The sequence below is a fragment of the Chrysemys picta genome, chromosome 5 (genome assembly GCF_011386835.1).
Source record: "Chrysemys picta bellii isolate R12L10 chromosome 5, ASM1138683v2, whole genome shotgun sequence".
In the NCBI taxonomy this organism is placed as follows: domain Eukaryota; kingdom Metazoa; phylum Chordata; order Testudines; family Emydidae; genus Chrysemys; species Chrysemys picta.
The window spans coordinates 64,983,150-64,998,464 of record NC_088795.1 but is presented as its reverse complement, the minus strand read 5'-3'; the positions used below and the strand labels follow the sequence as shown (position 1 = coordinate 64,998,464).

The following is a 15,315-nucleotide window of genomic DNA, read 5'->3' as shown; positions in this document are numbered from 1 at the left end:
TCCTCCTGAAAATACAAAAATGAACTTGCTTTGAGTGCACTCTTCTCTAATGATTTGTTCAATGAAAAAGTGAAATTAAAGAGAGACTATTCATCATTACTATTGCTGTTCAGAACACTTTGGGCAGCAGTGAAATTGCCATTCATCAAGTCACTTTCACTCTGCTCAGGCTATGTTTGGGAATGGCACCTTCAGACTATATTGACCACTGTTTATATTTTCTGTGAAGAGATGGTAAAAATATATATTTTAACCTCACTCTAAAAAAAACACAATTGCATTACCACCTAGTCATCTGGTCCTTCAGTTCTTTTGTGAGTAAGTTTCCTGTAAAGTCAACTGGAATTTTACCTGGGCAGGAACAGCTGAATCAGGCTAAGACATTATGCCAAAGAGGCACCCATCACCCATCCATAGTTAAGGGCATAACTAGAATTCCATTATAATGACAAGAATACACACACACCCAACTTCTTAGATGAAACTACTGACCTGAATTTGTATAGTAGATTTTTATATTTCTAAAGATGTAGGTTCAGAATTATTTACATGACAGAGGAAGAGTCCCCAATTTTTACATTGTAAAAAAGTTCCCAATAATTTATTAGTCATTTACTGTACATCTGAACATGGATTTATTGTAAACTTTTTGAAGATACATGAATTCATTTTCATTTTTACACACAGACATTTCCCAAAATTCCGAAATGAGAAAGTTATAGAATTATATTTTTCAGTTATGCAATTATACAACTGGCATTTTTGACAAGAGCATATGACATGACAACGCACACAGATTCTGCAGAATACAAGCTTTCATTTTTTTAAAAGCAAATTTCCATCACTTATGGTTGAGAAGGTAGCATTAATCAGTTCACATTCAGGATGTCTGAAACAGTTTGAAACATAGGGTAGACAAAATGGGTAGGTGACAAGAACTTTTGACCTCTAGAACTTCAAATGACAAATGATCCTCCACTTCCCATTTCAATGTTATTAACATTCAATATTATAAATACTTTTTAAAAACCTAGAATATTAAAACAAAAATTAAATTATAGTAAAAAATTCATGGCCATGATACAAACTAAAGAATACAGATGGTTTGCATACTCAACTTCCATTTTCAAAGACTATTTCTACTCCCTTGCCATGAATTAACATCTAGTTCTAGATTATTAAAAATCATTAACAGAACTTTTCTTACACTAGTAACGTGCCAAAATGGGGCTGTCTTCTATAGGAAAGAGTTCCCAAGTGCAACCAAGAGAAAATAAAAATTACTTTCATATTTGCAATAATTTTCTCTCAGGGACAAGATACTACAAATTATTACAGAAAATGATTTCTTATTAAAAGTAATTTTAAGTTCTTACAATGACTGTTCAGTGTATGTATGATGGCTTTAAGAGCTATCAACTTAACAGAGAGTTGCACTTTTACCCTAGAAAAGTGAGTTATGAAAACCTAAATTATAGGGACCAAGCCACTGGTAAAATGAGCAGAGATCACTTACCAATAATTCACCTGAGCAGACAGCTTTTAAGAGTTCTGGAAGTTGAGAACAGTAGTCGTTACAACCAGTCCATCCACTGGATTTTATAATAGGCTTAGAAGACTACCTTTTCTGAAAAGGGATTTAAAGCTATTCTTATCAGATGAATAACTGTACTTGCTAGGTAACGTTTGGTACAGAAGCCTACATACACTTAAAAAAACAACACAGATTCATAACAAATATCAAGAGCTGATGTTTGTCAATGGAGGGGGAAAAAAACAAAAAAGTGTGCTGCAGTAAGCATTATGCCATTTACTTGTATCAAGCTTCAATCTTATTCCCACAGTAAGCAAAAAAATGTTAAAACAGATTATGATTTTCCCCATTGCTAGTTCAATCAGCAGACAGGCATGAAAACTGGTAATTTCTTCTGCCCATAACTGATTTTTCCACTACTACTACAAATTGATCATTCCAGCATGAGTCTTGATATTGAGATTCCAACTGGTGTCTCAAGTAATACAATGGTACTATACAACCTTTTTGTGCTGCAGTTCTCTCTTCTTCTGTCCCATCATCACTCCGGTCTTGTTTTCTCTCCCTTTTTACTCGGGTTTCCCTTCTACTGGTTGTTCACTCATTCTCCTTGCTCAACAGAAGGTTTCATGCTGTTTGGAGGGATGGGGGTGTTCATTGCCACTTCTGTGGGTAGGGACACATGCTCCCAAATCTGAGATGCAAGTTGAGATAGCAAACATAAAAAGCTTGGGCCAATGAGCTGCTTCCTGGGCTTGTAGCCTGGTAAATACAAACTGCTCGCTCCTGAGGCTACCTATATTAGAGATCAGTGCAAGAGCAGGAAGGGAAGCTGGGTTTCAAAAGTTTCTTACTGCTAACTTTAGATGCGTCTGAGTCTACTGAGAGCTCCTCTGTCATGCTGCTGCTGCTCATAGCTTTAACAAGAAGAAAAAAAAAGTTCATTGCTGTTACTGAGGGCCCTATGGGCAGCAGTGAAACTATCAAGAATCGTGTTCATTTCATACTGCTGCAGCTTGGGGAAAACTATCAGTAGAGGAATGAACTGGACCACTACTCATAGGGGAGGACCACACCAAAATACAAATTGGCAGAATAACTGAATCCCAACCTCACAGCGGTGAGGAAGCTCTGAAGGACAGATGAGGCAAAAGAAAGGCTCTTTCTCCCTTCCAGAAGATATGAAGGCATAGAGTTTCAAGTTTATAAGACACCTAATAGCCATGTTGATAGTGGCTGGTGCTGAAGATAAAACCCTCAAGCAGTGTCCAAGGACTGCACTCACCAACTAGGAATAACATGCCAGGAAGGAATTAGACTTTTCAGCAGACTGCTGTCTCAAGATCCCACTAGAGGTATTTTATATTTGTTCTAGTTTATCCCCCAAAAAAGGCTGCTTCTTTACCATTCCAATTCCAACCTCCACTTCCTACTCTGAATACTTCCAACTCTGCTCTCCTCGCCACACACACACACACACACACACACACCCCTACACCTAACCCATCCAAGCATTTTCCTATCAGATTTTCCACATGTGCACCTCATGCCTCTCCAGTCTCTAACCCATTCATAGCATTGACTTTTGCTGGACCATCTCTTTTCTTGAGCTCTGCTGACTCAATTGCTGATTCCTCCTGCTCCACAATCTCCATCACCCTGGACCTCTTCAAAAATCTGACACCCACACTTGTCTTCCTCCACTCCAACTCTCTTTCACATGCCAGTGAAACCCTCTGGAAAAAGTACCACAACCATGCTCCACTACAAGTTCATTCTCTCTTTCACTTCCATCAACTTCCTGGTCAACCAACACTAACTTCCCCTCTTCACTAATTCACACCCACAATCCCAACCCCTGGTAGACCACTTCTAGCTCCTTCCTCCTCTATGCAAGACCCTGTCGATATTTTGAGTAGTCTTGTCAATCCACCATCTGAGTTGTGGCCCCATCATATGGGATGCTGCACAAATGCTCTATCTTTTTGAGCACTTCCCCCAGGCCCCCGATACCAGCCTCAGCCACCTTTTTGTTCATGGGTCCTATAAAAACCTTCCCATGTTCTTCCATGCTGACTATTATGCATTGAACGCTCTCCTTGAACTAGTCTAATGAAGTATTTGATGTAGAGGAGTGATTTTAAGACAAGCTTACTCCTATGATTCTTGCAGGAAATTATCAAGTGAAATAAAGGGCCAGTGTGGGTCATTATAGTCAGAGTAGACATTTATAATTAAGGTTGTTCTAACATTTTCCATGAAAACGGTTTTCACTTCTAGTTTTGTCAAACTAACCATTGGAAAAAAAGAAGTTTTGCATGCTTGGTCTCTGTCTCAGGTTGATTTTGGGGGGGATGCTTTGAGCAAGAGTGGTTTAGTCATTTCCAAGAGCAATGTTAGTGAAAAATAGGTAATTTTGACAATTTTTTTTAAAACAACACTTTTGGTCTCCTGAGAGGTTTGAAGTAGGAAGCTGAAGTCTGGCAGGCAGACAGCCCTGAGATGCGATGTTTCCTATAACATTATGTTCAAATTTGGCCAAGTTGTAAGCCAGACGAAAATCACCATTTTATGTATGCCTTAGAATTTAGACACTAATTCTTCATTGAGTATTCCAACTATGCAGCGCATACTCCCAAACCACACAGCCTCCATCCCCAACAAATGCAGTTACAGTTCAAGCTGGAATGATGGTGACAACATTCCTTCAGAGTATCCTAAGGGAATTTTCATATACCAAGCTAGGAGATAGGAGGACCATGAGTTCTAACCTTCTCTTCCACTCATAGACTTTAAGGTCAGAAGGGACCATTATGATCTTCTAGTCTGACCTCCTGCACAACACAGACCATAGAATCTCACCCACTCATTCCTGTAACAAACCCTTGACTTATGTCTGAGCTATTGAAGTCCTCAACTTGTGGTTTAAAGACTTCAAGGTGCAGAGATTCCTCCAGCAAGTGACCCATGCTCCATGCTGCAGAGGAAGGTGAAAAAAACCCCAGGGCCTCTGCCAATCTGCCCTGGAGGAAAATTCCTTCCCGACCCCAAATATGGCAATCAGCTAAACCCTGAGCATGTGGGCAAGACTCAGCAGCCAGACACCCAGGAAAGAATTCTCTGTAGTAACTCAGATCCCACCCTATCTAGTGTCCCATCACAGCCATTGGGCATATTTACCGCTAATAGCCTAATTTTGGCAATTAATTGATCTTTGACTATCTCATCAGACCATCCCTTCCATAAACTTATCAAGCTTAGTCTTGAACCCAGATGTGTCTTTTGCCTCCACTGCTCCCCTTGGAAGGCTATTCCAGAACTTCACTCCTCTGATGGTTAGAAACCTTCATCTGATGGCCAGTTTATATCCATTTGTTCTTGTGTCCACATTGGTACTGAGCTTAAATAATTCCTCTCCCTCCCTGGTATTTATCCCTCTGATATATTTATAGAAAGCAATAATATCTCCCCTCAGCCTTCTTTTGGTTAGGCTAAACAAGCCAAGCTCTTTGAGTCTCCTTTCATACAACAGGTTTTCCATGCCTCGAATCATCCTAGTAGCCCTTCTCTGTACCTGTTCCAGTTTGAATTCATCCTTCTTAAACATGGGAGACCAAAACTGCACACAATATTCCAAATGAGGTCTCACCAGTGCCTGGTATAACAGTACTAACACCTCCTTATCTCTGCCGGAAATACCTTGCCTGATGCATCCCAAGACCGCATTAGCTTTTTTCACAGCCATATCACACTGGCAGCTCATAGTCATCCTGTGATCAACCAATACTCCAAGGTCCTTCTCCTCCTCTGTTACTTCCAAGAGATGTTTCCCCAGTTTATAACAACAATTCTTGTTATTAATCCCTAAATGCATGACCTTGCACTTTTCACTATTAAATTTCATCCTATTACAATTACTCCAGTTTACAAGGTCATCCAGATCTTCCTGTGGGATATCCCAGTCCCCCTCTGTATTGGCAATACCTCCCAGCTTCGTGTCATCTGCAAACTTTATTAGCATATTCTCACTTTTTGTGTCAAGGTCAGTAATAAAAAGATTAAATAAGCTTGGTCCCAAAACCGATCCCTGAGGAACTCCACTAGTAACCTCCTCCCAGCCTGACAGTTCACCTTTCAGTATGACCCGTTGTAGTCTCCCCTTTCACCAGTTCCTTATCCACCTTTCAATTTTCATATTGATCCCCATCTTTTCCAATTTAGCTAATATTTCCCGATGTGGAACCGTATCAAATGCCTTACTGAAATCATCTGTTACCTTCCCAAAGAAGACTAGTGTTACAAAGAACAGTAATGTAGGTACACCACAACCCGTCTTGGGCAAGGCCTCACCCATATTTTCCTACTTCCTTCGGTATTTCCCCCCTCCATTTTATATACACCTCTACCTCGATGTAACGCTGTCCTCGGGAGCCAAAAAATCTTACCGCGTTATAGGTGAAACTGCGTTACATCGAACTTGCTTTGATCCACCGGAGTGCGCAGCCCCGCCCCCCTGGAGCACTGCTTTACCGTGTTATATCTGAATTTGTGTTATATCGGGTCACATTATATTGAGGTAGAGGTATATAAATTAACTAAATGTGAAATTTTTTCACAAGATCAGGCTGGGTAGGACAGAAAATAAAACCCAAGACTCATCCATTCAATTACATACTGCCTCTCAGAATGAATATGCTAAATCTATGTGTGTGACTATTGTGTATGAAAAACTGAACTGCTCCAGTGTACCCATGTTCACAAAGTGCTTTGAGTCTTACAGATGAATAAGCACTATATAAATATGCAAAGCATCACTAAGCAATTGGCACCTAGGATTTTACTCTTAGTCCCTTGCTTTGATCACTAGACCACACATCTTTCTCCAGAGCCATCAATAAAACCCTATAATCCTGATTCCTAGGATTCTACTGCTATCTGGCAAACATTTGCTAGTAGGCTACTTAAAGCATGCACTACAACGTCCTCCACTGACCGGGACAAATAGAGGACAACAGCTCACTACTGTCTTAGCTAATGGAGATTCTCCTTTAGCTCAAACTGCAATTTGTGATGTGTATATGAGGGGTTGCTATATATGTGGGGTTGCTGTAGTTGCACGGGGTGGAATGTCCATTTCTCAAGATTTATTTTTTAAAAACTCAAAATTCCATGGGGAAAACACACACTTAAAAATGACACTGTTAAAGCTACAATGTCAAATATTCTGAAGTTGGCAAATACCAGGACTAAGGTTGGTTATATAAACTTGGTTCTGCCTTCATGTGTACACATGACAATCTTTGATTTCAAGATCACATGCAACTTTTTTCTACAGGACCCATGTCCCATTCAATGGAAAAGTTTAAGGGTGCATAGGGCATGGGGCAGAGGACCGCAGGAAAAAGGATTGTTTTGTGGTAGGGCTCTAGACTGGGACCTCAAGAAAACTGGCTTTTATCATTGGTCTGCCAGAGACTTCTGTATGATGTTGGCTACTAACTGTATTCTCATTTTCTGGGAACCCAATTTGAGATACCTGCTGCCCAATTTTCTGAAGAGCTGAACACTGGCAACTGCTTCTGAAGTCAAATGGAACTGCAGATGCTCAGCACCTAATCATGAAGGCACATGAAATGAGTGTACGCTTTTGCAAGTTTTGGCCTTTATATTTCTGTCTCTGTTGTCTATCTGTAAAATAGTGATAATCAATATATCACTGCCACACTGAGGTTTTGTGAAAATAAATTCATTAGTGTTTATGAGGCACTCAGATGCTACCATCACATAACACAAAAACCCACAAATAAAAATTCCATATTCAGTGCAGGCTTTGAACAGTGTGCCCTAAGTAACGCATTGGGTCAGACATTGAATGGTAGGTATAAAAAACACACACTAAACCATTGCCTCATTTACTGGGCACTACCTATCTATACACTCAATAAGGCACGAATCATAATATGCCATCATGTACTTAAAGACTATCATCTTGTATACACGTAAGGGGGCAGGATTTCCTAACTTTTGACTGGTTGTCTTTGCAACTTTAACACATTTAAGTCGATATAGCGCTATACAAACTAACACTTATGCCGGTGTGGGTTTTTTTTTTCCCCCCACACCCCTGAAAGACACAAGTTTTGCCAACATAAGTAGTAGTGTAGACGTGGCCTCAGATTTTTTTTTTATTTATTTTAACCCCTGCCTTGCCCCACCCCCCACTCTCTTCCAGAGGTCTTGTTCTGTGCCTGGGAGCATGCACACTGTGGTTATCACGTAAGGAGGAATTGGGGGTTGATACATGCTTAGAGCAGGTGGGGTGTTCAGGGATTTAGCAGCCAACTTTTAACTAGCTCTGAACATTTGCAACTGGTGATTTTCAGAGACCACAAGCAGCACTAACCACTTCTCCTATCCCAAGGAACACCCTTTTGCGAAACTTCAAATAGCTGTCTCACACCCTTGAGAAGCTAGGACTTTTCAAAGAAACTTGGGGGAAAACATTACATTGACAAGAGCTACCTATTTTTCCCCAAAACACAATTTTCAGAGCAGTTAACATGTAATGGAAGTGGAAGCGTAAGACAATCTTAACAACAGACATTGCTACCAACTCTGCCTATAAGAAATGTCTTGGAGTCATCAAGTTGTGCACATAGCTAACCTATGTAACCTTATCACTATTCTCCTTATCCTCCCTTTCCTCGTATTTATTACACCCACTTATTATGTCTTGTCTTAAATTTAATTCTAAGCACTTCAGGACGAGGACTGCATCTTCCCATGAATTTGAATACCAGTTAGCTCAACAGGGCCAGTTACTGTCCCTCTGGGCTCTAATAAAATACAATAAAAATCACCACCTTTGTCTAGGTGGTTTAGTCCTTCAGCAAGCAAGTGCATGACAAGTTTTTCAAGCCCTGCCAACAAGCCCAAATATCAAAGAGCTAATAATCTCACAAATTTTAGTTACAACCGCCACTATTACTAAAAGTTGACAAAAGCCATTTATTGAAAGAATATTTTATTTGATCCATATTAACTTTTTACTAGTATCAGAGTGGCATGACGTATAAGCCCAGAAATCTTTATAAACAAGCTTTTTTTGGTTTAGTTTTATTGTATCCAGTTCAGAGATTTTGAAGTACATATCATGTAAGTGAAACCACTGCATTTCTCATTCTTCCACTGGACAGGACTGAAGTTTGCAAGTGCATCAGGCCAGGCTGAATAAAAATGGGATCACTGTTTCATTGCGCCAGGACTAAAGATACTCATGTTATAAATATTTATGTCAATTATAGTTTATCTTTTTTTCCTTTTTACAAATTACTCTGCATTTTTATTCTGAAAGAGAAGTGCTACACTTAATGTTTTAGATTAGGGGTTCCCAAATTGCAAACGTTACATTGCTGCTCATTGTGCTGGCTCTCTTCATTTCCAACTGCCCAAGTGCATTAAAAGATGGTTAAAAATACATTATATATTTTAACGTAAACATTCTCCTAAGACATTTGCAACCCAAACCTCACCGCATGTTGCTAGTGAAGAAGAACCTGAAAGCAAAATTAACTAGAAATTAACTAAACAGTTGTATTTGCATATTGTTATTGTCCAAGCTAAATGCAAAAAGTAGACAGCAAAATAAAAAATGCTTCTTTTAAAAATTAGTTTTAATCTTCAAATGCATTTGTAAGATGGCTAGGAGAGCTGCATTTTAAAAATATATCTGACCTTGGTCCTTTTAACCAAGCACCATATACAGTACCATTTGAAACATTTATTTTCTATGACCATGTAGCACTACAAACAGCTTTACACTCATTTGGAATGATTCAGCAACATAATGCTAGATCAAGAAGTGAATGTTCATGCCTGTCCTCTATTAATGAGTTCTCACACAATTAAACTCTTTCATCAGTTACCAGATAAAAGAATGCTGTATTCCAGAAACAATGCTACTGGAGAACAAGCTGAAAATTTAATTGGAACAAATATAGGTACCTCCTATAGTTAAACCATTGTTTCTCTCAAATACTTGGCAATGGAATATCTGCCAAACAGAGGCATCCTCTCTTGAGGTACTCTGACATTAACAGATGTCACTGGTATTGAGCTATGGGTAACCAGATAGCCCTCCCCTTTCAACATAAAGCATATTGCAAATGCCACTCCTCTGCTACTAATTATTCTAGTACTGAATTTGTTGAATGTACCAGACTGACAAATTCCAGAAGAGTGCTTTAGCAACTTGTCAGTGGGTCTAGGAACTATTTGTATCAAGTTCTTCCCACAGCTCTAATCTTACTGTAGGTGATTTAAGTACAATTATGCAAAAATTAACAAATTTACATCTGACCACTCTACTCATCAGTTCATGTATCATATAGAAATGGTCATGTAAAAAGCAAATAGTTTAGGTTTCAAGTTCTTTTTAAAGAGGACTTTTATTCTTCACAGTAAGCTGCAGACAGCATAATATTTCACTCAACTATTTTTACTTAACTATTAAACCATTAAGAATTTGTTTTCAAAAGGCTTGAAGCCACAAATATAAAAAGAGTTTTGAAAAAAAAAATCACTTCATTACATAAAGCTTGCGGGCATAAATCTGTTTGTAATTCATTAACATTTAGAGGTTTAACTAACTTGTTTGGTGACCAAACTATCTATTTAAGCCTTCAAAGAAAACAACATGAATAGCTTAATAAAGCAATTACATAAGAGTTCTGTTATACAATACACACAATGAATAATGCACATGTAAAACAACTGGCCATATGCATTTTGGGTTTTATTATTTTCTAAGCTTTTTTGTGAACTAGGATACAACGCTCCATTGACTAGAATAGTTCAGATAGGCTTTCAATACCCACTGTGTAAACAAGGACACTCCCGCACAATATTAAGTGAAAGATTTTTCTGCAATAATCTCTGAAGCAATGCTCTGAGAGGAGCATTGTAAAATCTGTCCAAATTAGAAAAGGACTTCTGCACTGGGAAAAAGTTCTAACAAGATTTCACTGATTCCTCCCCTTCATAATTTAATCATATTTAATAGTTATCAAAGCTGTGTATTCAAACAAGGGCTTGCTATCCTGCAGTCAGTCCTCTGTTCATTTCAACTCACAATGAAGTCATTACAGTAAATTTACATCACAATTGAGGGCAAAACACTAATGTCAAATGCAGAATTACAGACGTCACAGAATAAGGATGAGAAGCTGGTCACATATAGAGAAAGTGCTTGTTAAAACACAAATATATTCAATAAGCAGTGAAGAGAACAAAGAAATATGACCAACAGATGCTTCCTTGACTATGCACATTCTCTTACATGCACATTTCTGTCAATATAAGAGTATACATTCTCCTCCCAACCCTTTTTCGTAACAGTCAGAATCATGCCACTTAAGGATATCTGAAGATTCCTCAAAACAAAATGAAATGACTATCTTTCTGGGAAAATCTGGCTTATTATTTAGGGAAGACAAAAAGCAAAAGACCAAGGCCTTTATGGCTTGATAAAAATACTGCTTTTCAAAGTTTTGCTTGTTAACTGCAAAGTATTTAAGAAAGAAGCTTACTCACCGCCACACTGTCTGCCCTAAGATTAAACTGAAGTAATTCCTTCTCAGAAAGAAAAAGGAAATTTAAATGATTTAAAAATAAATAAATAAATAAATAACCCCTCAATCCACTCAATTCAGAAAAACACAGATGAAAATGAAGATGTATATTTTCAAAATACAAGCCTTTGCCTCACAACTACTGTTAAAGAAAATGAGTTTAAACATCTAAATCTCAAAAAATATATATGGAGATATCCTATCTCCTAGAACTGGAAGGGACCTTGAAAGGTCATCAAGTCCAGCCCCCTGCCTTCTCTAGGAGGACCAAGTACTGATTTTGCCCCAGATCCCTAAGTGGCCCCCTCAAGGATTGAACTCACAGCCCTGGGTTTAACAGGCCAATGCTCAAACCACTGAGCTATCCCCTCCCTCCATTAAACATTCTAAAAAACAAAGGAATTTTCCTCTTTCAAGCCTTCTCCCCAGAAGCAATAATAACCACATTTGATCACCAGCCTCAAAGACTTACAGCACTGCCAATGCAGCTTGTTTCCCATAGAACTGGTCTTATTTGTTGACTATTTTGGCCAGTCAGAGCCTAGTGGATTTAGGGTTTCTTTCTGTGTATACTGCTACAGTAGGCTTTTGGTGTACTGATACTTGAAGTTTTGCTGTGTTAATACAACCCTGGTGTTCTGGATTTAGCTTTCTACACTGTGTTCTTCACATTGGCTCTACCCCCTGCATTCATGCTAGTGTCTTCACTGCGTCATTTCTTTTTTTTTTTTTTTTTTTTTTTTTAAACAGATTGGCAGGGACACAGGAAAGTTTAACAGTTCACTTTATTTGGCACAGATATACAACTGTCACAGTGGAAGTTTTGTCTCTCACAGGCTGGTTTGAAGGCCCACTACCTGACTGACCGATTTCTGAGCAACTGCCAATATCCCTGCTGCTGACCAACTGACAGTCTTTTTATAATCTTCTCCCAAGATCTCTGACATCCCTGTCTGACTCCCATTACTGGAATTTAAGATTCTCCCAGAACAAGGGATCTTGCTACGTTAACAAATAGTATCCTTCTGAAATAACAGCACTCTGTCTCCAAATCTAACTTTTCAATAACTATGTGCTACTGATACCTAGAGGGTTTCATACTGGTGCCAACATTTATGGCAAGTACTATAATAGACATTTGGAAAGGTCAGGCAAGGACACAGGGACACAACTTTAGCTTCAACATAATAAAAGGAATTTGTTCTAGAATGAGATAATTTTCTTTATGTTTTTTCGTAAAAGCAGGACCATCTTTTCTAACTGTGATACACATACATATGTGCCATACTTTTCCATATCTGATCTGTCTTTGTCACAAACACCAGGATGAAAAATAGTGTATCCACAATGACTTATCTGAAGTAGGAGGAAGGAATTCTGGATGCTGCCTAAAAAGTCAAAGTTCTTTCCTCGCCCCCAATTTAAAATGTCAACAGCCAATCAGAAATCTGGCAAAATCATAAGTAACCATGGTAATTAAAAATAAAGCCCCTCACTAAGATCAGGACACGCTGAGATCTGAGAGAAACAGGACAAATCTTTAGAAAACAGGACAGATGGCACTGCAACTAATGAGCAAAGTAACTCCTTGAATCATTAGCTACTGAACTACAGCTTGACATAGGGATCAGCATAAAGCTTATTTGTGTTTAGATGGTTGGCAGCAATAGCATCCAGTCACCACTCCAAAGCAGAAAGAACTCACTCACCTTGATGTGATTCAAAAAAACAACAACTAACAGTCAAAACATTTTTACACATTTTCTTCCCCTTCTGTCTCTAATGTTTATAAAGCCCTCTGTGCTTTCAATCCTGCAGGAGCAAATGACTGCATCAATTTTTATTTATCCCACACATACACAACCCCACCCCCAAGTAAAGCCTGAGTCAAGTATTTCAAAAATCTTTCTCCCATACTACTGTGCAAGAATTTCACCCTATTTTTGGGAGGCAGAGATTTGCCAAAAATACCACACTCACCTCTCTGATAAATGTATGGGTCAGTAATGCTGTAATGAGCTATAGATGTACAAAGTTAATTCAATTCCAGAATTAAACTACTGTACTTGTGTTGTACTGGGAACAGATACATAACCTCAGTTAATCAATGGCCAATATAAAAGGCCACTCAGTTGTGCAATATGAAAAAAAATGTATTCAAAATATTTTTTCTCTGTCCGTGAGCTAGCAATCCTATACATCAATATTTTGGCTGAGTAAAGTTTCTATTAACACGATAGTGTTTTCTTTTAAAACACTTTTCAAAAGGAAGAGAGGAAAACATAGCAGCAGTTACTAAATCTGAGTGTTTCCCACAGAGTCAGCTTTCAGGATTTATGAAACTCACTGCCAAAGAGGTGCTCCCCCTTTCTCCTCTGCTGCTGTCTGGCCACACAGATGAGTTCTCTGCCCAATTTTAGGCAAAGATAGAGGTGGTAGGAATGGAAGGACAGATTAAGGGGATGTGAGCCCCCCAAAAGTAATAACACTACGGGGGGGAGGGAAAGGAAGAGAAATCCTAAAACTAGAGCTGGTTGTGAATAGGATTGTTCCTCTAGCCCGTGAGTGGGAAAGGGGATTAGAGATGTCTGAAAACAGATTAGCTACAGATAGAGAAAGGAGTACTGGAAACAGATGAGATGTTTGTGGTATGTGTGTGAGACAAACAAGAGATAAACAAGAAGTAGCTATAGGAAATGTTGGTGAACGGAGGACTCGTTATCTGGGGGCTCTGGTCGGGGTGAGTGGAGGGTGAATACGGAAAACTGCACTCTGGTACCTGGAAGCACGTATAGGGAAATAGTTACCTGTTGCCCCTATGTGCAGTACCCAGGGGGCATAGATCAAGTCGTGCCTGCCTGTACCTTGGGGCTCTTGGACAGGGGGGAAAAATGGGGGTAGGCACCCGAGATTAGGCTCCTCTTGAAAGGGGAGAAAATAAACAAAGGATGTAGGGGCTCTTCTCCGGGGCAGCGGTGAGTAGATACCTGGGAGGGTACTGTACGGGGTAGGTCCCGGGCGCGGGGGGCTCCCCTCTGGGGCAGTACGCGGGAGAGCGGGAGCAGGGGCGGACAGGGAGTACCGGGGGCTCCTCTCCGGGCCGCTGGGAGGGAGGAACAAGGGAAGGAGGAGCAAAGGGGTACCTGGGGGCTCCTCTCCGCCGGGTTCTTCATCACCGCCTGGCGGAAGCTGTTATCCACGTACGACGCCATCTCGCCCCTTCTCTGCCCCGGGCTGCAGCGCCCCGGCCCCGCCGCCTCCTGCCTGGGCTCCGGCCGCGGCTCCTGCTGGGTGCGGAGTGGGGTCGGAAACTGCGCCGAGCCCCGGTCCCGAAGGCGCGCGGCGGGGGAGCGGGGCTCGGTCCCGTCGGGGTCCCGGCTCCTGTCGCTGCGCGGCGGGCGCGGCCTCTCGCTGCTCCGGCCCGGCTCCGGGCTCGCGGCCGCTGGGGTGAAACGCCGGGACTCAGCAGCGCCGCCGCCCGGACAAGCCCGGCCGGCAGCGGGGAGAGCGGCCAGGGGGCTCCCGCGGTCCTGGCGCCTGGCGGCGGCTCCCGGCTCCTGCTCTACTGGGCTCCGCCGTCCCGCTCCGCGGCTGCTGCATCCCCGCCGGCGCCTCCCATCCGGGCTGCCGGGGGCTGCGGGGCTGCGCTCCCGGCTGGGCGCGGGGAGGTGGCTGGCTCGGCGCGGGCGGGGCCGGGCTCTCAGGGGGGGAGCGGCCTCCTGCGCTGGCGGCTTTGTGCTGCTGCAACCATGGTGAGGAGCAAGCCACACCGGCGGGGAGCGGCCAGCGGCCGCAGCAGCGCTCGGGGAGGGGCCGCGCCCAGCTCCCGCCCCCCGGCCCGGCTCGGCTCGGCTCTCGGCCGACACCTTCCTGCCGTGCCCGCCAGGCGCCGCCCGCTATTGTTAGGGGGGTCTCGGGGCCCTGGTCACTATACAGCTGTACAGCCCCCCCCCCACCCCTGAGTACTCCCAGCTCCGCCCCCTCGCACCTGGGCATTGCTCTCAGTCTCCCCCGAGCCCTGACCTCCTTCCCACAGGACACACAGACCAGGAGGGAAACTGTACGGCCATCTCTGGGCAGCGAGATGCGGGGCAGGCTTCAAAGCCTAGTGCCCCTACTAGCAGCCACCAGTCCCCATGGGATGTGAGGCCA

At 41.8% G+C, this 15,315-nt stretch overlaps 1 protein-coding gene across 23 annotated transcripts in view; it reads right to left on the bottom strand.

Moving 5' to 3' along the window:
• RAPGEF2 (Rap guanine nucleotide exchange factor 2) overlaps nucleotides 1–14,964 on the bottom strand; it is a 326,588-nt gene extending 311,624 nt beyond the window's left edge. For 4 of the 23 annotated variants that reach the window (XM_065597903.1, XM_008169381.4, XM_042842145.2 and 1 more), the window contains exon 1: nucleotides 14,307–14,951. In XM_065597903.1, the coding sequence (XP_065453975.1) occupies nucleotides 14,307–14,375 (69 nt within the window). In that variant the 5' untranslated portion in view covers nucleotides 14,376–14,951. Of the gene's footprint in view, nucleotides 1–14,306 lie in introns of all 23 variants that reach the window. The other 19 variants (XM_065597911.1, XM_065597905.1, XM_042842141.2 and 16 more) reach the window with 8 other exon arrangements.
• Nucleotides 14,965–15,315: the final 351 nt, after the last annotated feature.